General features: G+C 44.8%; 1 protein-coding gene across 1 annotated transcript; it reads left to right on the top strand.

The window, feature by feature from the left end:
* The first annotated feature begins 204 nt into the window (after positions 1-204).
* Positions 205-23,357, top strand: LOC121586649 (SWI/SNF complex subunit SMARCC1). The gene is made up of 26 exons (XM_041903542.2): positions 205-460; positions 1,092-1,211; positions 5,061-5,146; positions 5,438-5,612; positions 5,817-5,886; positions 6,065-6,137; positions 8,075-8,150; positions 8,249-8,374; positions 8,530-8,615; positions 8,701-8,822; positions 8,913-8,972; positions 9,464-9,501; positions 9,599-9,711; positions 9,845-9,916; positions 10,034-10,147; positions 10,271-10,424; positions 10,600-10,770; positions 15,127-15,385; positions 15,465-15,539; positions 15,664-15,719; positions 15,837-15,969; positions 16,060-16,205; positions 17,538-17,672; positions 17,828-17,954; positions 18,029-18,115; positions 22,980-23,357. Exons 1-26 carry the CDS (start codon positions 284-286, stop codon positions 23,063-23,065), a joined length of 2,937 nt encoding a protein of 978 aa, XP_041759476.1. The 5' UTR covers positions 205-283; the 3' UTR covers positions 23,066-23,357.
* Positions 23,358-23,746: the final 389 nt, after the last annotated feature.

The following is a 23,746-nucleotide window of genomic DNA, read 5'->3' as shown; positions in this document are numbered from 1 at the left end:
TGGTGTGATTAACCAATAACAAAGGGAGAAATGCAGAGAACATGGTTAACCAATTTTACCAGTTGTATTTAGATTGAAATTATGGAGACACTTATTGGATAAAATTGGATAAATGTGGCAACTCCTCTCTTGTTGCGAAACATATTTTTTGGGCTAGTTTTCAGGCCTTGTGGGCGGGTTTTAAGTGCAATAAATGTTTTCTTGATCTGGCAACCCTGCTGATTCACAGCTGTAACAGCTCTTGAGCGGGCTAGTTTTCCACCCGTTATTATAAGGCGTTATTATGGCGACAACGTCTGGGGGACCCAACATCGGGGCTCCCGCGTCCAGCCAGAGTCCACACACCACCACAGCACAGCGGAAAAAAGACGGGAGTCCGTCCGCGAGGTACTGGGAGAGCCCCGACTCCCTGGCTCAGCTCGAGACGGTGCGACAGTGGATCGGGAAGCACTACAAAAAGGTGCGTGAGCTAACACTAGCGTAGCGGCTAACTATTTACATTGGTAACTATGGGCTAGTTAGCATAGCGGCTAACTATTGTTGACTAGATGAAAACTGCTAGCTAGCTAGCTTAGCAGTCTCTCGCTACTTAACTAGCTAACTACAGTACATTATTAAATACATTTGCTGTATGCCTTAGCTAGCTAGTTATCCAGCTGCCTGAGGTTGGAAGCTACTACTAGCTAACTAGCTAGGTAGTAAGATTGCAAGCTAGTAAGCTAGTAGCTAGCTAGCTAACTGCGTTACAATAGCAGAGTTGGGATCAATTTAAATTCGGAGAGTAAACCAAATTCCAATTCCAGTGTACTTCCTGAATTGACCCCAACCCTGTACAATAGCAACTGTTTATAATCTGCAAACAGTAACATTGTAACTAGCTTGCTAGGTAACTACTTATGTATGTTTCCAACTGCTAAGGCTGCTACCTTCTGCTCCGTTATAACACTATATAGCTAGTTTTGTGCTCCGTATTTCCTAGAGTAGTGACTGCTGTGGACTGTATGATGTAGCAAGATGCTCAAGCTATACCAGATGTTCTACTGTTAGGTATGTCCTTCTGGATTACTGATTGTGTGTGTGTGTGTGCGAAGTATGTGCAGGCAGACTCTCCATCCTGTCAGGCACTAGCCTCCGTCACCCTTCAGCTGCTTCAGTTCCAGGAGGAAGTCTTCGGCAGACGGGCTGAAAATCCCACACTCACCAAACTACCTGTGAGTACACACACCAGGGTTTCAGTAAGGACAAGTGACCGGGAATATTATAATTTATCAGACATATGCATTGGGTGTTTGTGGAAATTACCACCAGGGACACCTGAAGTCAATCTTAAATGAATCATTCTTTATTATCAGCAAGCTGGAGAGGTCACAGTCAAACTTAGATGCATAAAGTACCGGTCTGAAGTGAACTCCCTCGGGGCAGTCCCATTAGATCTCTTATATACTGCTTAAACAGAAAAGTTACATAGGCATGGAAAATAGGATTGGTTCCTGCATGTGTCTGACTCCGTCTCCTATCTTAACTTGTATCTCCCGAGTGGCACACTGGTCTAAGGCACTGCATTGCAGTGCTAGCTGTGCCACTAGAGATCCTGGTTCGAATCCAGGCTCTGTCGTAGCCGGCCGCAACCGGGAGACCCATGGGGCGGCGCACAATTGGCCCAGTGTCATCCAGGGTAGGGTAGGGAATGGCCAGCAGGGATGTAGCTCAGTTGGTAGAGCATGGCGTTTGCAACGCCAGGGTTGTGGGTTCGATTCCCATGGGGGGCCAGTATGAAAAATAATAAAATAATGTATGCACTCACTAAGTCGCTCTGGATAAGAGCGTCTGCTAAATGACTAAAATGTAAATGCAAACATTTTCTGGGCGTTCTGCCAGATCATGTCTCCCCCCTCATATATTTACCAAGCACAAGACAAGATGAAAATTTTCAAGGCTGTCTCTTCACACAATAAAATCCATCACACTAACCCATTAGAGCGTCCACCCACGCAGCCAGCGCCATCAATAAACAAGGGAAATTGGCCAAATGAGCCACATTTACGTGTCCTTAAAAACAGCCTATAATATAACAAATAAAACAATTATTCCTTGTGTTTCGATGTGTAGCATATGCAAAACGTTATAGCCTATTGGTTTTTGCTTTGCTAAAACAATTTTCCACCTCACGGTTCAGCTGTCAGAGATTTGAGACCTAAATGCATCAGGGAATTGAATGCATAGGCCTATAGGCTTAGGTGTCCACTGTCTCTTTATCTTATCTTTATTATTTATTTAAAAAATAAATATAAAGTAAGAGAAGCTTAGGCCTAGCCCCAGAGAGAGAGATATACCAGTGACATGCTACGACACCAAAATGCAGTTCTTTCTCCTTGTCAGATAAGCCACTGCGTCTGCTATACAGATATAGGCGTACAGAAGGAGGCTAATTCATATTTTTTTAAGTCCGAATTTTAAAAATAAAGAGAATCATTATATTGTTAGATTATAGGACTAACTCTGGTAGGCCTGAAACATTCTTCCTAACCTCAAGTTCAACTGTAGTAGTCAGTTGGAGCGCCAGTGCACACAGCCTTCATATTATAGGCCTGCAGTATAATAGGCTAATAGCCACACCACACCAAGCCTTCACAAAAGATTCCAAACTTTATTAGGGTAATATCAAAAGTAAGTCAAGCCATTGCTTATAGGGAAAATACGAGCAGGATATTATATTGCGGCAAACACAACATTACAGTTGGAACAGAATGAAACAAAACACTTACGAACTGGTTTAAAACTTCACAAAAGTTTTGAACAGGCTACAGTATATTGCAGCAGTTACCAAGAAAGGCAAGTGCCTACCGTACACAACAAATGACAGCAATAGGCTAATGATATTTCTTTTACAACAGGCCTACTTGTAACCCATCTTAAACTAAATACGGAGAACACAATTAAAAAGACAGATGGACTTAATTTAGCCAGTGACAATGTCTCAACAGAATTAAACAAAACACTTTTAGCATATTTTAAAGAACTGGTTTAGAATAATAAATAGGCATACAGGAATAACAATGATATGCAATAACAATAATGATAAAACAAATTATTATCAATACGAAAATAAAAAAATTAAGTTCAAAAATTGCATCCTACCTGATTAGCAAGTTGCACAGTAGCCTGCATTTGGCTGTGCCAACGTTCTTCTCATCTTAGTCCAATACAATATTAACCCTTGTAGACTTTTCACTATAGGCATGCTCTCTAACTTTCGTTTGACTTCAATGAAAAAGGGCTCCATCTTCGCAATAAACAGTAGCCCAAGGCTCCTCTCTCGCTCTCTCGTCAGCAGCAGGCGCATGCATGTAAGGCAGTGTGTAAGGAGTGAGAGAATGGTGCTGAAGCGCGAAATCGGGATGTGTGATAGGCAGCCCTGGATAATTTGGCTGGCTACGATTTTTATTTATCGTCTTTTAATTTATTTTAGCAGCCAAAAGCCTGCAATTACCAGCTAGCGGAAACCATGACACACACACACACTGTCAACCCACACTCACCAAACTACCCATGTGTGTGTTGTGGTGCTGGTCTTGTGGGTGTGGGTTTCAAATCAAATGTTATTTGTCACATGCGCCAAATACAACAGGTGTAGACCTTACTGTGAAATGCTTACTTACAAGCCTTAACCAACAATGCAGTTTTAAGAAAAATAAGAGTTCAATGTAAATAGTCCAGGTAGCCATTTGATTAGCTGTTAAATAGTCTTATGGCTTGTGGGTAGAAGCTGTTCAGAAGCCTTTTGGACCTAGACTTGGCGCTCTGGTACTGCTTGCCATGCGGTAGCAGCGAGAACAGTCTATGACTAGGGTGGCTGGAGTCTTTGACAATTTTTAGGGCCTTCCTCTGACACCGCCTGGTATAGAGGTCCTGGATGGCAGGAAGCTTGGCCCCAGTGATGTACTGGGCCGTATGCACTACCCTCTGTAGTGCCTTGCGGTCGGAGGCCAAGCAGTTGCCATACCAGGCAGTGATGCAACCAGTCAGGATGCTCTCGATGGTGCAGCTATAGAACCTTTTGAGGATCTGAGGACCCATGCCAAATCTTTTCAGTCTCCTTAGGGGGAATAGGTTTTGTTGTGCCCTCTTCACGACTGTCTTGATGTGTTTGGACCATGATGTGGACACCAAGGAACTTGAAGCTCTCAACCTGCTCCACTACAGCCCCATCAATGAAAATGGGAGCGTGCTCGGCTCTCCTTTTCCTGTAGTCCACGATCATCTCCTTTTGTCTTGATCACGTTGAGGGAGAGGTTGTTGTACTGGCACCACACTTCCAGGTCTCTGACCTCCCTATAGGCTGTCTCATCGTTGTTGGTGATCAGGCCTACCGCCATTGTGTCGTCGGCAATCATGAGATACTCTACCTCAGGCGAGCAAAACCTTGAGACTTCCTTGATATTTGATTTCGCGCACCAGCTGTTATTGACAAGTAGGCACAGACCGCCACCCCTTGTCTTACCGGAGGCAGCTGTTCTTTCTTGCCAATGCTCGGAAAAACCAACCAACTGTATATTATTCATGTTGTCGTTCAGCCACGACTCGGGTAAACATAAGATATTACAGTTTTGAACGTCCCGTTGGTAGGATAGTCTTGAAAGGAGCTCATCCAGTTTATTCTCCAATGATTGCACGTTGGCCAATAGGACGGATGGTAGAGGCGGGTTACCCACTCGCAGAAGAATTCTCACAAGGCACCCGGACCTGCGTCTACCTGTGTCTGCGTCTTCTCTTCACGCGAATGACGGGGATTTGGGCCTTGTCGGGTATCTGGAGTAAATCCTTCGCGTCCGACTCGTTAAAGAAAAAATATTTGTCCAGTTCGTGTTGAGTAATCGCTGTTCTGATATCCAGAAGCTCTTTTCAGTCATAAGAGACGGTAGCAGAAACATTATGTACAAAATAAGTTACAAATAACGCGAAAAAACAAATAGCACAATTTGTTAGGAGCCCATAAAACGGCAGCCATCTTCTCCGGCGCCATTATTGGGATTTTTGTGTGTGTGTGTGCTCCTCTCTAGTCTCAGTGCTTCCTGGACCTGCGCCCAGGAGGCGGGCTTTGCCACATCCTTGGCTCCGCCTACAAGTTCAAGACTGATCAGGGCTGGTGAGTGACAGATCTTATCCCCTATCTCTTATCTCCTAGCCCCTATATCCTACCTCCTAGCCACCATCCCCTGTCTCCTATCTCCTCCCTCTAACAGAGCTGGTGAGTGTTACCTTTGGCAACGTCCTGTTTCGGTCCCTGCTTGGTAACCTGCATGGGTACTGTTCCTCAAATGTGTGCATATGACACAGAAAGCACTTCACTGAGGCCCTCCACCCTTTTTTCCATCTTCCCTCTCTTTCCCCTTTTCCCCCTTCTCTCTCCCCTGTTGTCCCTCTCTCCCTCCCCCAGGAGAAGGTTTGACCTACAGAACTCCTCTAGGACGGACCGGAACGTAGAGATGTTTACTACTCTGGAGAAGACCCTGGTCCAGAATAGCTGTCTGTCGAGGCCCGTGGTGTATGTGGACCAGGAGGTGGATCAGAACCTGAACAGCAGACTGGCTGACATCATCACCAAACACCAGGTGAGCGAGGAGGTGATGGAGAGCGAGAAGGGAAGATAGATGGAGAGCAGGGGGAGGGAGGAAGATTTATGTAATATTGCCATGGGTGCTGCTGTTTTCTCTCTTGGGCTGTTTTCTCTGTTGGGTAATGTAGTTCTGTCTCAGCTGATGGGTAATGTAGTTCTGTCTCAGCTGATTGGTAATGTGTTTCTTTGTCTGTCTCAGGGTTCGTTGACTGAGGACAGAACTCAAGCCTCTCACCACATCTACCCCTGTCCAGCCTTCACAGACCAAGGTCAGTGTGTGTGTGTGTGGGGTCATCACATATAATTGAATATTGTAACTAATTTAATAGGATCTTTGTGGGTCATAGCCTGTTGGCAGCTTTGACCCAAATTCACAGTTTTAAGTATTTTTGTGAGTTCTGTTCTGTTCTTCGTTTTTGACCGTTTTTTGTGTGTTCTCATTTCCAGATTGGGAGTGGGTGCGCCCTGTCATGCGTAAGGACAACAATGTGTTGGTGCACTGGGGCAGGCACCCTGACAGGTAACACACACACACACTAGGGTTGAATGGTGGGAACCCGGTTACCGAGATTTACCGGGATATACCGTCCAAAACCACTCCCTTTTCCCAGGTTAAATAACTGCGAGAAACCGGTAAATTATAATTATTTATATGAACAGCATGGCGTGAAATGGAACTGTTAAATTATATGTGATGTCTAAATCTGGCTTCTCTACGGCCTCTGCATGATGAATCATCAACTCTCAGGGTGGGGACAGACAGCCCATCTCAGAATGGGCAGCTGCAGAGTTCACTCGAATATTGTTGCTTTAAAACAGTGCACGCACGAGCACTCTCTCGCTGTCTTTCTCTCTCTCTCTCCATCAACTCCATTCAAATTGCATCCAAAATAGATAATCCTGTTCTAGATTGATATACATATATATAGCCCCATATATAGATGTCCTAGTCTACCTCTTTCAGGTAATACATTCTATGCAGTATTAGCCTTATATTTAGCTAATTAATGATTGGTTATGCCCACAAATGGCTCTGTCGTAGCCGGCTGCGACCGGGAGACCCATGGAGCGGCGCACAATTGGCCCAGCGTCGTCCAGGGTAGGGGAGGGAATGGCCGGCAGGGTTGTAACTCAGTTGGTATAGCATGGCGTTTGCAACGGCAGGGTTGTGGGTTCGATTCCCACGGGGGGCCAGTATGATAAAATAAATAAATAAAATAATGTATGCACTAACTGTAAGTCGCTCTGGATAAGAGTGTCTGCTAAATGAGTAAAATGTAAATAATAAGCTTCTAACTTATAGCCTCTGTCTCTTGCGCAATACGTATGCACCTGTGCTCTGCTGGCCTCTCTCCTTAAAAAATGCTCCGTAGCTCTTGGAGTCCCATGCAGGAAAAGCTAGACTAGAATACCTTGCTGGACATCATTTTTTTGTTGCATTTCTTATACCAATAGACTATTCGAACAGGGATTCGAGCTCTTGTTTGTGAATGTTAAATACAGCAGCCAAAATAACTCAGGGGTAGTCTGAAAGAAGAGCGAAGGTGCTATGGTGATAGGCTGTAGCATTCAGACCCATAACCATTCAATCTTCCTGAAGAGAAGTGAAAGCCTTCTGCATCTAATTCTAGTCCTATATTATTCAAGGATGTCATTAGAATGATGAAGATGAGGACAACCAAACCTATTTAATTTAACTGTTGAAATGGAGGAAGGAATGAAGCAACAATAGAGAAAGAGGAGGTAGGCTAATAACATTAGGGGAAATATTATGAAAGGTATATATGCGTCAGCCTACTAATTAGACAAATTGGCCCTATTATATTTCAAAATTAAAATCAAATTCGCTAGCCTATACTTGTAACTTTGTAGGCCGCATGTGCTGCACCAGAATCGCAAGTTCTCTTCTGCTTTATCATGGTTTGAACGATGTGCGTAATTCCAGTCCGTATAATACGGTACAGTTATACAGTCCACAGTCAAAAATATTAGCCTACTGGAGCTAGTTTCATTTATTTACCCAAGAGAGCATATAGCTAGCTACATCTATGGGCTTTTATGTTTTTCTGTCGTGTGTAATGTGCAATAGCCTATATCATAGATGTATTGGATAATGGCACAATCATTTGGGCTTGGGCTCAAAATTCAAGCCTGATGCCTTTTTAATATAGGGCTCATAAAAATGTATTTAATGTATGGCTCATCAGGCTCAGGTTGCATCAGCTTCAATTTTCAATCAAAGCTCTAATCAAATCCAGACATAGGCCTGTTTATATGCTTTATAATGCTTTTGAATGAATGCTTTTCCAGTTTTGGCGGAAAATACCAGGTTACCCGGGAGAAAAGTGATTTATTCTCGGGATGGAACATTTGTAAAATACCGGGAAAATATTCAACCCTAACACACGCACACACACCCTCCTTAATCATGTGTATGACTGTGTTTGTTTCCTGTAGCTACGATAGCTGGTTGTCCTCCAGTGACGTAGAGGGAGAGGTGCAGGAACCTCCACACACACACACACCTTGGAGGGTAAGAACAAACACACACACACACACACACACACACACACACACACACACAGTTCTATGACTATTTCCCACAAATGATGAATACGTGTGTGTGTACAGGTGCACGCAGGCTGGGTGTTGGATACAGAGGTGTATAATGAGTGGATGAACGAAGAAGACTACCTAGTAGATGACAGAAAGGTTCCTCTCATCCTCCGCCGGAGAGTCCATGTCACAGACCAACAGGTGTGTGTGTGAGATCCAGTGGCTCTGGGCTGCTTGTGGTGTGTGTGTTGCCCTCTGTCCTCTGTCTTTTTTTTTTTACAGAGGCCTGTGTGAGCCACTTTCTTAGTTGGTACATCTATCATCACTCCTCTCTCCCCCCTCTCTTCCTCCATCAGGACCGTAAGTTTACTCCAGTGAAGAAGAGAAGACGCTCCCCCTCACCTCCCTCTTCCGATGGCAAAAAGAAAGGAGGAAAGAAGAGGTAAGGTTTCTCTGTCTCCCTAGCTCCAGCCTTATTCTCTACCTATTGGCCCTCTCTCTCTAACCCTGACTTCTTCTCTCCCTAGTGGTGGGTCTAAGAGGCGTGGGCCGAAGGAGGAAGAGGAAGAGGTAGAGGAGGATCTGACTAAAGATATGGAGGATCCAACACCTGTCCCTAATATGGAAGAAATTATACTGCCTAAGAACGGTACACACACACACAAACACACACACACACACACACACACACACACACAACAGATGTTGTTATTGACTTCTTGTGTCTCTCTGTCTGCAGTGAACCCGAAGAAGGACAGTGAGAATACTCCTGTCAAAGGAGGGATGATGACTGACCTGGGTGAGTGAGAGCGAGAGGGAGTGTGTGTTTGTCTCTTTGTGTATTTGTATTTATTAGGGATCCCCATTAGCTGTTACAAGGCAGCAGCTACTCTTCCTGGGGTCCAAACATATTAAAGCACTTACATTACATATAAAACAAAAGATAAAACAGTACATCATATAACATTATTACACCACTACATATCTACAATACAAAATGTTTAAAACCACCATACAACAATATCACAATGTATGCATGTGTCTGTACCTTTTGTGTGTCTCTTCACAGTCCCCGCTGTTCCATCAGGTGTATTTTTACCTGTTTTTAAAATCTGATTTTACTGCTTGCATCAGTTACCTGATGTGGAATAGAGTTCCATGTAGTCGTGACTCTATGTAGTACTGTGCGCCTACCATAGTCTGTTCTGAACTTGGGGACTGTGAAGAGACCTCTGGTGGCATGTCTTGTGGGGTGGGTGTAGTTATGTAACTCATTGTTCTTTTCTTCAGATGAAATTGAGGATGACTCTCTGCTTCCTGGTGGAAGGGTAACAATACAATATAATTATTTTATTTATAGAATTCTTATGAGGAATTTAGTGTGTTTGTACCATACACACCGATATAACAATTGTGTGTGTGCAGGAGGATGAGGAGGGCAGAGAGGGGCTGCGTCTATCAGATGGAGAAGACAACATCACAGAACAAACTCACCACATCATCGTCCCATCCTACACCGCCTGGTTCAACTATAACTGGTGAGTACAAACACGTGTCACCCTCTCAAACACACAGGTACACACACACACACGTCATCCTCTCAAACACACAGGCACACACGTATTCAAAATGAGTGTCTGTTTTAAACCAAACTGTGTTTATATGTTCCAGTATTCACCAGATCGAGAAACGAGCTCTACCAGAGTTCTTTAACGGACAGAACAAGTCCAAATCTCCAGAGATGTGAGTAACAATTTCAGGTGTTGCTCAGGGTTCAGTGTTTGGACCCCTGCTGTTTACTTCAGACATGATTGTACCCCTAGGAGACATAATGAATAAATGAACACTGTGTGTGTGTAGATACCTGGCATACCGTAACTTCATGATTGACTCGTACCGGCTGAACCCCCAGGAGTACCTCAGCTCCACCTCCTGCAGACGGAACCTGACTGGAGACGTCTGCGCCGTCATGAGGTGTGCTATGAAGTTTAAACTACCACTTACTGTGTGTGTGTGTGTTGTGTAACAGTGTGTATTCTAACTCTGTACCTCTGTGTGTGTATTGTAACTGTGTGTGTATTGTAACTGTGTGTGTAGGGTCCATGCGTTGTTGGAGCAGTGGGGGTTAGTGAACTACCAGGTGGATGCAGAAAGCAAACCTCTCCCTATGGGACCCCCTCCCACCCCTCACTTCAACACACTGGCTGATACACCCTCAGGACTGGCCCCGCTGCAGCACAGACCGCTACAGGTAACACACACACACACACACACACACACACATTTATGTATATATATATAAAAGAACACTTACAGTGAAATTATTGAGGTACACATTGACAGCCGGTATGCTTGTTATGATCCTCTCAAATCTTTCCACCTCCATCCCTCTCTCTCCCCCTCCATCCCTCTCTCTCCCCCTCCAGGTGTCCTCCTCCCAGCAGATGTTGTTCTTCCCTGAGAGAAGTGTAGAGAAGCCCTCAGAATCTCAGAACTTTGGCCTCAGAACAGACCTGTATGCCAGGAAACACCCCAAGAGTAAAGGAGCCAGTTCAGGGAGGGATTGGACAGAACAGGAGACCCTCCTACTGTTGGAGGTGAGCCAATCATCTCTCAGCTTATCTTCCCTCTACTCAGTGATGTAGTCAAGTCACTAGTCTGAGTCATCACTTGTCGAGTCTCGAAAATCGTGACTTGATTCCGGGTCAAGTCTGACTCCTGGACTCGAGTACTACAACACTGTCCTATCAGAATGGTATTTTCCCATTTCAGACACTACCTGTTCTGGTCCCAGAATCCATATTTCAACAATTAGACTAATTTCAATGTTTCTATGGCAATGTAAAAAACAGAGGGTGAGGTACAAAACATTCCAACTTCCAAAGGAATCAGGTGGCCTAGGATTACCAAACTTTAGGTGGTACTACTGGGTCACACAATTGCAACCAATGATTACTTGGATAAAAAATTAATCTGAAAATAGAAAAAAATCTATGGTGGTGAATATGCAATAGCAGTAGGACCTTTTCTGGGAAAGAAGATAGACAGTGATGGTAAGAACCTGTAATCCAAGCATCTGATTTGGAATAAGTACAACGCAGTCTCCATCAGCCTATGGCCATATCATCCCTAACTGGTATTGCATATCTTACTGATTTCTCTCCATTGTCACTAGATTCAGGTTTTCAAAGGTGATCATTACTTCATTTGCAATATGTACACTAAGTCTATACCCCACCCATAGAAAAACACCTACAGTGGGGAAAAAAAGTATTTTGTCAGCCACCAATTGTGCAAGTTCTCCCACTTAAAAAGATGAGAGGCCTGTAATTTTCATCATAGGTACACGTCAACTATGACAGACAAATTGAGAATTTTTTTCTCCAGAAAATCACATTGTAGGATTTTTAATGAATTTATTTGCAAATTATGGTGGAAAATAAGTATTTGGTCACATACAAACAAGCAAGATTTCTGGCTCTCACAGACCTGTAACTTCTTCTTTAAGAGGCTCCTCTGTCCTCCACTCGTTACCTGTATTAATGGCACCTGTTTGAACTTGTTATCAGTATAAAAGACACCTGTCCACAACCTCAAACAGTCACACTCCAAACTCCACTATGGCCAAGACCAAAGAGCTGTCAAAAGACACCAGAAACAAAATTGTAGACCTGCACCAGGCTGGGAAGACTGAATCTGCAATAGGTAAGCAGCTTGGTTTGAAGAAATCAACTGTGGGAGCAATTATTAGGAAATGGAAGACATACAAGACCACTGATAATCTCCCTCGATCTGGGGCTCCACGCAAGATCTCACCCCGTGTGGTCAAAATGATCACAAGAACGGTGAGCAAAAATCCCAGAACCACACGGGGGACCTAGTGAATGACCTGCAGAGAGCTGGGACCAAAGTAACAAAGCCTACCATCAGTAACACACTACGCCGCCAGGGACTCAAATCCTGCAGTGCCAGACGTGTCCCCCTGCTTAAGCCAGTACATGTCCAGGCCCGTCTGAAGTTTGCTAGATTGCATTTGGATGATCCAGAAGAGGATTGGGAGAATGTCATTAGATGAAACCAAAATAGAACTTTTTGGTAAAAACTCAACTCGTCGTGTTTGGAGGACAAAGAATGCTGAGTTGCATCCAAAGAACACCATACCTACTGTGAAGCATGGGGGTGGAAACATCATGCTTTGGGGCTGTTTTTCTGCAAAGGGACCAGGACGACTGATCCGTGTAAAGGAAAGAATGAATGGGGCCATGTATCGTGAGATTTTGAGTGAAAACCTCCTTCTATCAGCAAGGGCATTGAAGATGAAACGTGGCTGGGTCTTTCAGCATGACAATGATCCCAAACACACCGCCCGGGCAACGAAGGAGTGGCTTCGTAAGAAGCATTTCAAGGTCCTGGAGTGGCCTAGCCAGTCTCCAGATCTCAACCCCATAGAAAATCTTTGGAGGGAGTTGAAAGTCTGTGTTGCCCAGCGACAACCCCAAAACATCACTGCTCTAGAGGAGATCTGCATGGAGGAATGGGCCGAAATACCAGCAACAGTGTGTGAAAACCTTGTGAAGACTTACAGAAAACGTTTGACCTGTGTCATTGCCAACAAAGGGTATATAACAAAGTATTGAGAAACTTTTGTTATTGACCAAATACTTTATTTTCCACCATAATTTGCAAATAAATTCATTAAAAATCCTACAATGTGATTTTCTGGATTTTTTTTTCTCTCATTTTGTCTGTCATAGTTGACGTGTACCTATGATGAAAATTACAGGCCTCTCTCATCTTTTTAAGTGGGAGAACTTGCACAATTGGTGGCTGACTAAATACTTTTTTCCCCCACTGTAATACTTAGAAAAGGGCAAAGAAATGTATTTAATGGAAAAGATCATCCATAAAGTTAAACTGCAAACAGATATATATGAAAAAAGATTTGTTCCTAAATATTGTGTTTTCTTTAGTTGTTTAATTGTATATTTATTTGGTTTGTTGTGTACTTGTTTGTATCTCAGAATACCAGAACCTTAATGATAACCATCATGTTTACTTCACAAACACTAATTATACTAGTGACTGCACATAGTACAGACGCAGTACTGATACTCACTCCGCAGTGGTTGGAAAAGGGTTTGGGCTGGACATGCAGCGACCCAGACCCTGCTGCTGTCGGAGATCACATATACTGACTCAAGGTAGTTGGGAATTGGTAGGGGAGCTGGACAATAATGATGCTGATAATGATGTTTTCACTACCTCTATGACAAATTGCTATACTGTAAACTTATGCTTGAAAACTAATACACATTTTCAGTACTAGTCAAAAATGTGGACACACCTACTCACTAATTCCAAGGTTTTTCTTTATTTGTACTATTTTCTACATTGTAGAATAATAGTGAAGACATCAAAACTATGAAATAACACATATGGAATCATGTAGTAACCAAAAAAGTGTTAAACAAATCAAAATATATTTGAGTTCTTCAAAGTAGCCACCCTTTGCCTAGATGACAGCTTTGCATACTCTTGGCATTCTCTCAACCAGCTTCATTCACCTGGAATGAATTTCAATTAACAGGTGTGCCTTCTTAAAAGTTAATTTGTGGAATTTATTTCCTTCTTAATGCGTTTGAGACAATCAGTTGTGTTGTGACAAGGTAGGGGGGGTATACAGAAGATAGTCCTATTTGGTAAAAGACCAAGTCCATGTTATGACAAGAACAGCTCAAATAAGCAAAGAGAAACGACAGTCCATCATTACTTTAAGACATGAAGGTCAGTCAATACGGAAAATTAAGAACTTTGAAAGTTTCTTCAAGTGCAGTCGCAAAATCCATCAAGCGCTATGATGAAACTGGCTCTCATGAGGACCGCCACAGGAAAGGAAGACCCAGAGTTACCGCTGCTGCAGAGGATAAGTTCATTAGAGTTAACTGCAGCTCAGATTGCAGCCCAAATAAATGCATCACAGAGTTCAAGTAACAGACACATCTCAACATCAACTGTTCAGAGGAGACTGCGTGAATCAGGCCTTCATGGTCGAATTGCTGCAAAGAAACCACTACTAAAAGGACACCAATAGGAAGAAGAGACTTGCTTGAGCCAAGGAACACGAGCAATGGACATTAGACCGGTGGAAATATGTGCTTTGGTCTGATGAGTCCAAATTTGAGATTTTTGGTTCCAACCGCCTTGTCTTTGTGAGACGCAGAGTAGGTGAATGGATGATCTCTGCATCTGTGGTTCTCACCGTGAAGCATGGAGGAGGAGGTGTGTGGGTGCTTTGCTGGTGACACTGTCTATGATTTATTTAGAATTCAAGGCACACCTTAACCAGCATGGCTACCACAGCATTCTGCAGCAATACGCCATCACATCTGGTTCGCGCTTAGTGGGACTATCATTTTTCAACAGGACAATGACCCAAAGTATACCTCCAGGCTGTGTAAGGGCTATTTGATCAAGGAGAGGGATGGAGTGCTGCATCAGATGACCTGGCCTCCACAATCACCCGACCTCAAGCCAATTGAGATGGTTTGGGATGAGTTGGACCGCAGAGTGAAGGAAAAGCAGCCAACAAGTGCTCAGCATATGTGGGAACTCCTTCAAGACTGTTGGAAAAGCATTCCTCATGAAGTTGGTTGAGAGAATGCCAAGAGTGTGCAAAGCTGTCATCAAGGCAAAGGGTGGCTACTCTATTTTGATTTGTTTAACACTTTCTTTTGGTTACTACATGATTCCATATGTGTTATTTCATAGTGTTGATGTCTTCACTATTATTCTACAATGTAGAAAATAGTAAAAATAAAGAAAACCCCTTGAATGAGTAGGTGTGTCCAAACATTTGACTGGTACTGTAAGTAAAAAAAGTTATCTGGCCAATAACATTATTTTCTCCCTCATGCTTATCCCTGTCTTATTCTCATCCTCTCCCTCCATCTCAGGCGTTAGAGGTCTATAGAGATGACTGGAACAAGGTGTCAGAACACGTGGGGTCTCGTACCCAGGACGAGTGCATCCTCCACTTCCTGCGCCTGCCAATAGAAGACCCTTATCTGGAGGACTCCGCCTCCTCTCTTGGCCCATTGGCCTACCAGCCCGTTCCCTTCAGCCAATCAGAGAATCCGGTGATGAGCACCGTGGCGTTCTTGGCGTCCGTGGTCGATCCCCGAGTCGCCTCCGCTGCCGCCAAGGCTGCCCTGGGTATGTGTTTGTGTGTGTTTGTTTTACTCCGTGTGTGTGTACGCGCGTTTGTGTTAACCCTGTCTCTGTCTCTCTGTAGAGGAGTTTTGTCGTGTGCGTGAGGAAGCTGACAAGGTTCTGGAGTTCCCTGCCCTCAATGAGGCTGAGAAGGCAGGTAGGAGTCTGAAACACGGCATATATATATATTACACACACACACTCCTCAACCACTGCAGTAGAGAATCCTTCCATCACTCGCTCTCTCGCTCTCTCTCTCTCTCCCCCTCCCTCTCCTCTAGATGTGATGGATGGTGAGAAGATGGAGACTGATTCTGGCTCCCAGCAGCCTCTGCAGGTGAGACCAGAAGTGACCTGTGGGGTCAGAGGAAGTGAGACAAGAAGTTACACTCTGGTGTTTCTGAGAATCTGATTGTCAGTGGGTGATGATTCATTGTGTGTGTGTGTGTTCCAGGCGGATAGACGGAAGGTTCTAGAGCCCAGTGGAGGCGAGAGATCAGTAGAGGGAGAACGAGAGAAGAGAGAGAATGCTGAAATGACAGTCACAGAGGAGAGAGACGGCGATAGCGGAGGGAACCGCAAGACAGGTGTGTGTGTATCTCATTCATATTTTTACAGACAAGATGGTGTGTGAGATGATGTATGTTATAGAAGATCTCCTTCTATCTCTCTTTTAGACCGAGGGGAGAAGGATGAGATTGTGGGGCGATGGAGGGAAGGAGAGCGGGATGAAGGGAGGAGACTAGCAGAGCTGGAGTTGGTAGATGGGACCGTTACCACGGCAGCAGCTGCTGCCCTGGGTGCCGCCGCTACTAAGGCTAAGGTAAACCCCGCCCACGACCCTCAAACCACCCTATCGCTGCCCACTTACCCCACCCATCAGCCAATCCCTGTCTACTGCCCATTAACCTGGCATATCACCCTCTTTTTCTTTCTACTGGCCTGTCACTACAGCCATAACTTAGGACCTAGCCAATCAAATCCCCCCCACTCTCTCTTCCCCCTCCCCTTTTATGTGATCGATTTATTTTTATTTTTAAGTTGAAACTTATTTGATAACTATTAGAGAACTATCTCTCTCACTCACACACTGAGTATACCAAACATTGGGAATACCTTCCTAATATTGAGTTTGCCCTCAGAACAGCCTCAATTCGTCGGGGCATGGACTCGACAAGGTGTCGAATATGTTCCACAGGGATGCTGGCCCATGTTGACTCCAATGCTTCCCACAGTTGTCAAGTTGGCTGGATGTCTTTTGGGTGGTGGACCATTCTTAATACACACAGGAAACTGTTGAGTGTGAAAAACCCAGCAGCATTGCAGTTCTTGATACAAACCGGTGCACCTGGCATCTACTACCATACCCTGTTCAAAGGCACTTACATATTTTGTCTTGCTCATTCACCCTCTGAATGGCACACATACACAATCCATGTTTCAATTGTCTCTCTTAAAAATCGTTCATTAACCTGTGTCCTGCCCTTCATCTACACTCATTTAAGTTGATTTGACAAGTGACATCAATAAGGGATCATTGCTTTTACCTGGTCAGTCTGTCACGGAAAGAAATGTTTTGTATAGGGCCACCTGAGTGTCACAGTGGTCTAAGGCACTGCATCGCAGTGCTAGCTGTGCCACTAGAGATCCTGGTTCGAGTCCAGGCTCTGTCGCAGCCGGCCGCGCCGTGGGAGACCCATGGGGCGGCGCATAATTGGCCCAGCGTCGTCCAGGTTAGGGGAGGGTTTGGCCGGCAGGGATGTTCTTGTCCCATCGCGCACTAGCACGCACTGTGGCGGGCCGGGCGCAGTGCACGCTGACTCAGTCGCTAGGTGTACGGTGTTTCCTCCGACACATTGGTGCGGCTGTCTTCTGGGTTATGCGGGCACTGTGTCAAGAAGCAGTGCGGCTCGGTTGGGTTGTGTTTCGGAGGACGCACGACTCTCGACCTTCGCCTCTCCCGTGTCCGTACGGGGGTTGCAGCGATGGGACAAAGACTGTAACTACCAATTGGATACCACGAAATTGGGGAGAAAAAGGGGGTAAAATTCCTGCAAAGAAAAATAATATATATTTTTGGAAATGTTTTGTGTTCTCAGTGTACAGCATGTGGATACAGTCATTCTCTCTCTTGCCCTCCTCTCTCTCTCTCTAGCACCTAGCAGCGGTAGAGGAGCGGAAGATCAAGTCTCTAGTGGCTCTGCTGGTGGAGACTCAGATGAAGAAGCTGGAGATCAAACTGAGACACTTTGAGGAGCTGGAGACCATCATGGACCGAGAGAAAGAGGCTGTGAGTATACAGAGCTAGATCTAGCCTATTGGGATCTAGTTTGGGGGATCTACTAAACATTAATTTGGGTATTTCATAATGGTTCCTTCTCAATGTAATGTTTGTGTGTGACCCTCTCCCTCTCTTCCCCTGCCCCTCTCTCACTGTGTGTGTAGTTGGAGCAACAGCGTCAGCAGCTGTTGTCAGAGCGACAGAGTTTCCACTCTGAGCAGCTGAAACACGCAGAGATGAAGATTATCCAGCAGAGAGGGCAGCAAGCACCATGCACTCTACAACACACAGGTCTGTAGGCATGCACGCACATCAGCACGCGCATACACACACGTTGTAACATCCATCTCTCACCTCTCCTTTAGGCCAGTCCATGCCCAGCCAGATGATGCCTACTGGGGGAAACTCTCTCACCATGGCCCCCCGACACCCTGGAGCTCCCAACGGCATGTGTGAGTACCCTCACCTCTAACCCCTGACCTCTAACTCCAACCTCACACTGCCCCAAACATGCCCTTACCTCTGGAAAATGTGCACAAAAATGTTTTAAAATATTGAGCGTGTTTACAATGCATTCGGGAAAGTATTCAGACTTTTTCCACATTTTGTTACGTTACAGCCATATTCTAAAATGGATTAAATAGTTTATTTTTTATTCTCATCAATCTACACACAATACCCAATTATGACAAAGCAAAAACGGTTTTTAGAAATGTTTGCTAATTTATAACAAATAAACTGAAATATCATATTCACATAAGTATTCAGACCCTTTACTCAGTACTTTGTTGAAGCACCTTTGGCAGCGATTACAGCCTCGAGTCTTCTTGGGTATGACGCTACAAGCTTGGCACACCTGTATTTGGGGAGTTTCTCCCATTCTCCTCTGCAGATCCTCTCAAGCTCTGTCAGGTTGGAAGGGCAGCGTTGCTACACATCTATTTTCCGGTCTCTCCAGAGATGTTCAATCGGGTTCAAGTCCGGGCTTTGGGTGGGCCACTCAAGGACATTCAGAGACTTGTCCCAAAACCACTCCTGCGTTGTCTTGGCTGTGTGCTTAGGGTTGTTGTCCTGTTGGAAGGTGAACCTTCGCCCCAGTCTGAGAGCACTGGAGCAGGTTTTCATCAAGGATCTCTCTGTACTTTTCTCTGTTCAGCTTTCCCTCGATCCTGACTAGTCTCCCAGTCCCTGCCTCTGAAAGAAATCTCCACAGCATGATGCTGCCACCACCATGCTACACCGTAGGGATGGTGCCAGGTTTCCTCCAGACGTGACGCTTGGCATTCAGGCCAAAGAGTTAAATCTTGGTTTCGTCAGACCAGAGAATCTTGTTTCTCATGGTCTGAGAGTCCTTTAGGTGCCCTTTGGCAAACTCCAAGTGGGCTGTCATGTGCCTTTTACTGAGGAGTAGCTTCCATCTGGCCACTCTACCATAAAGGCCTGATTGGTGGAATGCTGCAGAGATGGTTGTCCTTCTGGTAGGTTCTCCCATCTCCACAGAGGAACTGGAGCTCTGTCAGAGTGACCATCGGGTTCTTGATCACCTCCCTGACCAAAGCCCTTATCCCCCGATTGCTCAGTTTGACCGGGCGGCCAGCTCTAGGAACAGTCTTGGTGGTTCCAAACGTCTTCCATTTTAAGAATGATGGAGGCCACTGTGTTCTTCGGGACCTTCAATCCTGCAGAAATGTTTTGGTACCCTTCCCCAGATCTGTGCCTCGACACAATCCTGTCTCAGAGCTCTACGGACAATTCCTTCGACCTCATGGCTTGGTTTTTGACATGCACAGTTAACTGTGTGACGTTATATAGACAGGTGTGTGCCTTTCCAAATCATGTCCAATCAATTGAATTTACCACAGGTGAACTCCAATCAACAGGATGCACCTGAGCTCAATTTCGAGTCTCATAGCAAAGGGTCTGAATACTTATGTAAATAAGGTATCTGTTTTTTATTTGTAATACATTTGCTAACATTTCTAAAAAACCTGTTTTTGCTTTGTCATTATGGGGTATTGTGTGTAGATTGATGAAGAAAAAATATTTTCCAAATGCACTGTATGTTGACTTAGTAATGCAGACAAAAGTTGACGCTTGAAGTTTGGGGAGGTGTATCTGCCACAGCCAAACGTTGTTGTGGTTTTCCAACAGCAAGCCCCAGATCAACATGGCAGTGTCAACATAGCTGCCATTATTTATAAAATATTTTCTTTATAAGGTCAAAATAAACTTGTCTCTACCCCCAGTATCACAAACTAAAAACATAACGTGTACAATTAATTGGTTAGAGAAACGTCACAAATATTACATTCATTTGTATCCACTGTGGCTTTTGAATCTCAGCAAAGTTGGTTCCTGCTTTGGTCAAGCAAAAACACCTTAATTGACTATAGTGCCTTCCACAATGCAAGCAATGGCTACATGTCCTTTGATCTTATGGAGTTGGTAAAGTTCATGCAGTTGACATCAAATCACATTTTATTTGTCACATGCGCCGAATACAACAGGTGTAGGTAGACCTTAAAGTGAAATGCATACTAACCGGAAAGAATAAAAAAAACACACAGAAAAATACAGTATAAAATAATACGAAATAAAAGTAACAAATAGTTAAAGAGCAGCAGTAAAAATAACAATAGCGAGGCTATAAACAGGGGGTACCAGTTAGTCTAGGTAATTGAGGTAATCTGTACATGTAGGTAGAGTTATTAAAGTGACTATGCATAGATAATAGAGAGTAGCAGCAGCGTAAAAGTCAATGCAAATAGTCTGGGTAGCCATTTGATTAGATGTTCTGGAGGCTTATGGCTTGGGGGTAGAAGCTGTTTAGAAGCCTCTTGGACCTAGACTTGGCGCTCCGGTACCGCTTGCCGTGCGGTAGCAGAGAGAACAGTCTATGACTAGGGTGGCTGGAGTCTTTGACAATTTTTAGGGCCTTCCTCTGACACCGCCTGGTATAGAGGTCCTGGATGGCAGGAAGCTTGGCCCCAGTGATGTACTGGGCCGTATGCACTACCGTCTGTAGTGCCTTGCGGTCGGAGGCCGAGCAGTTGCCATACCAGGCAGTGATGCAACCAGTCAGGATGCTCTCGATGGTGCAGCTGTAGAACCTTTTGAGGATCTGAGGACCCATGCCAAATCTTTTCAGTCTCCTTAGGTTTTGTTGTGCCCTCTTCACAACTGTCTTGGTGTGCTTGGACCATGTTAGTTTAGTGATGGGAGGGGACTGAGCACGCACCCCTGAGGGGCCCCCGTGTTGAGGATCAGCGTGGCAGATGTGTTGTTACCTACCCTTACCACCTGGGGGCGGCCCGTCAGGAAGTCCAGGATCCAGTTGCAGAGGGAGGTGTTTAGTCCCAGGGTCCTTAGCTTAGTGATGAGCTTTGAGGGCACTATGGTGTTGAACGCTGAGCTGTAGTCAATGAATAGCATTCTCACATAGGTGTTCCTTTTGTCCAGGTGTGAAAGGGCAGTGTGGAGTGCTATAGAGATTACATCATCTTTGGATCTGTTGGGGCGGTATGCAAATTGAGGTGGGTCTAGGGTTTCTAGGATAATGGTGTTGGTGTGAGCTATGACCAGCCTTCCAAAGCACTTCATGGCAACAGACGTGAGTGCCAAGGGTCGGTAGTCATTTAGACAGGTTACCTTAGTGTTCTTGGGCAAAGGGACTATGGTGGTCTGCTTGAAACATGTTGGTATGACAGACTCAGACAGGGAGAGGTTGAAAATGTCAGTGAAGACACTTGCCAGTTGGTCAGCGCATGCTCGGAGTACACGTCCTGGTAATCCATCTGGCCCTGCGGCCTTGTGAATGTTGACCTGTTTTTAAAGGTCTATCTCACATCGGCTACGGAGAGTGTGATCACACAGTCGTCCGGAACAGCTGATGCTCTCATGCATGTTTCAGTGTTACTTGCCTTGAAGCGAGCATAGAAGTAATTTAGCTCGTCTGGTAGGCTCGTGTCACTGGGCAGCTCGCGGCTGTGCTTCCCTTTTGTAGTCTGTAATAGTTTGCAAGCCCTGCCACATCCGATGAGCATCGGAGCCGGTGTAGTACGATTCGATCTTAGTCCTGTATTGACGCTTTGCCTGTTTGATGGTTCGTCGGCGGGCATAGCAGGATTTCTTATAAGCTTCCAGGTTAGAGTCCCACTCCTTGAAAGCGGCGGCTCTACCCTTTAGCTCAGTGCGGATGTTGCCTGTAATCCATGGCTTCTGGTTGGGGTATGTACGTACAGTCACTGTGGGGATGACGTCATCATCGATGCACTTATTGATGAAGCCAGTGACTGATGTGATGTACTCCTCAATGCCATCGGAAGAATCCCGGAACATATTCCAGTCTGTGCTAGAAAAACAGTCCTATAGCTTAGCATCTGCTTCATCTGACTAGGAGTGCCGCCTCTGGATGAGCGTTTTCCTGTTTGCTTATGGCCGTATACATTCATTGAGTGCGGTCTGAGTGCCAGCATCGGTTTGTGGTGGTAAATTAACAGCTACGAAGAATATAGATAGTGTGGTCTACAGCTTATCATGAGATACTCTACCTCAGGCGAGCAAAACCTAGAGACTTCCTTAGATATCGTGCACCAGCTGTTGTTTACAAATATACATAGACCGCGACCCCTTGTCTTACCAGAGGCTGCTGCTCTATCCTGCCGATACAGTGTATAACCCGCCAGCTGTATGTTATTCATGTCTTCGTTAAGCCACGACTCGGAGAAACATAAGATATTAGTTTTTAATGTCCTGTTGGTAGGATATTCGTGCCTGTAGTTTGTCCACTTTATTATCAAGTGATTGTAAGTTGGCCAATAGTATCGATGGCAAAGGCAGATTAGCCACTCGTCGCCGGCTCCTTACCAAGCACCCCGATCTCCTTCCGCGATATCTCCTTTTCTTTCTTTCTACTGCGAATGACTGGGATGAGGGCTCTGTCGGGTGACAGGAGCAAATCCCTCTCGTCCGACTCATTAAAGAACAATTATTAGTCCAGTTCAAGGTGAGTAATCGCTGTTCTGATGTCCAGAAGCTCTTTTCGGTCATAAGAGACGGTAGCAGCAACATTATGTACAAAATAAGTTACAAACAATGAGAAAAAACACACAAAATAGCACAGTTGGTTAAGAGTCCATAAAACTGCAGCCATCCCCTCCGGCGCCATCTTCTGCATGTAGGCGCAAGTCTGACAATTTGTATCCACATAATGCAACACACTTTTTGAAAGGCGGTGACCAACGCTGTTAATTAACTGCATAAAACTGATCCACTGGAACGCACCCACTCATGTATTTTCTTCTTCTCTTCTGTCAGACCCACCAGCACAGCCTGATGGGATAGCTCCGACCCAGCCGGGTCTTCCAACCACAGCCATACACAGCCGGGGAGCAGAAACATGAGACACACACACCTTGACCCCAGTCACACACACTCCAGGTCTCTTACGAATACACACAGTACATATTTTAAATACTTTATTTGGATCCACAGTAAGACATTATGTCAAGGTCATACAAATGCTTGGACAGGCGGTCATGGAAGCCAAATCTTCACATTGGACAGGTCCTCATGTGACTGTTTACTGTCATTTTGATGTCATGTCATTTAATCATTGTTACACACACACTTGCTGTATGCTTTATTGACCAGTGCTGAAGAGTAAACTCATTAAGTGTTTTATATGAAACTATCGCTCTGTGTATGTGTCCTTTGTAGTGTGTGTATGTGTTCAGAGTTGAATGATGTTGGACGCTATACACTCTATTTTACAGAACATTGACATCACACCACTCAGATACAGTACTGGATACTGACCAACAAGTATTAAAAAAAAAATACAGCACCATACTCTAACTAGCAAAACATTGGACCTTAACGGTACTAGTGGCTAATTTGGGGATGTTAAGGCTAACTACAGCCACTGCTCTCAAAGGTGATGGAGAACATCACAGTCATCTTGAGTCTGATATCTGAAGGTGTGAGTGTTTACAGGAAAAGTATTATAGGTTGGTTTCTTTCATTGACTGTAGAGAGTTTGATAGGACCAGAACCACAGTACAGTATAGCAGACCTACTGCACC

This window comes from Coregonus clupeaformis, chromosome 17, assembly GCF_020615455.1.
Source record: "Coregonus clupeaformis isolate EN_2021a chromosome 17, ASM2061545v1, whole genome shotgun sequence".
Lineage (NCBI taxonomy): Eukaryota > Metazoa > Chordata > Actinopteri > Salmoniformes > Salmonidae > Coregonus > Coregonus clupeaformis.
This window is presented reverse-complemented; position numbering and strand designations above follow the sequence as displayed.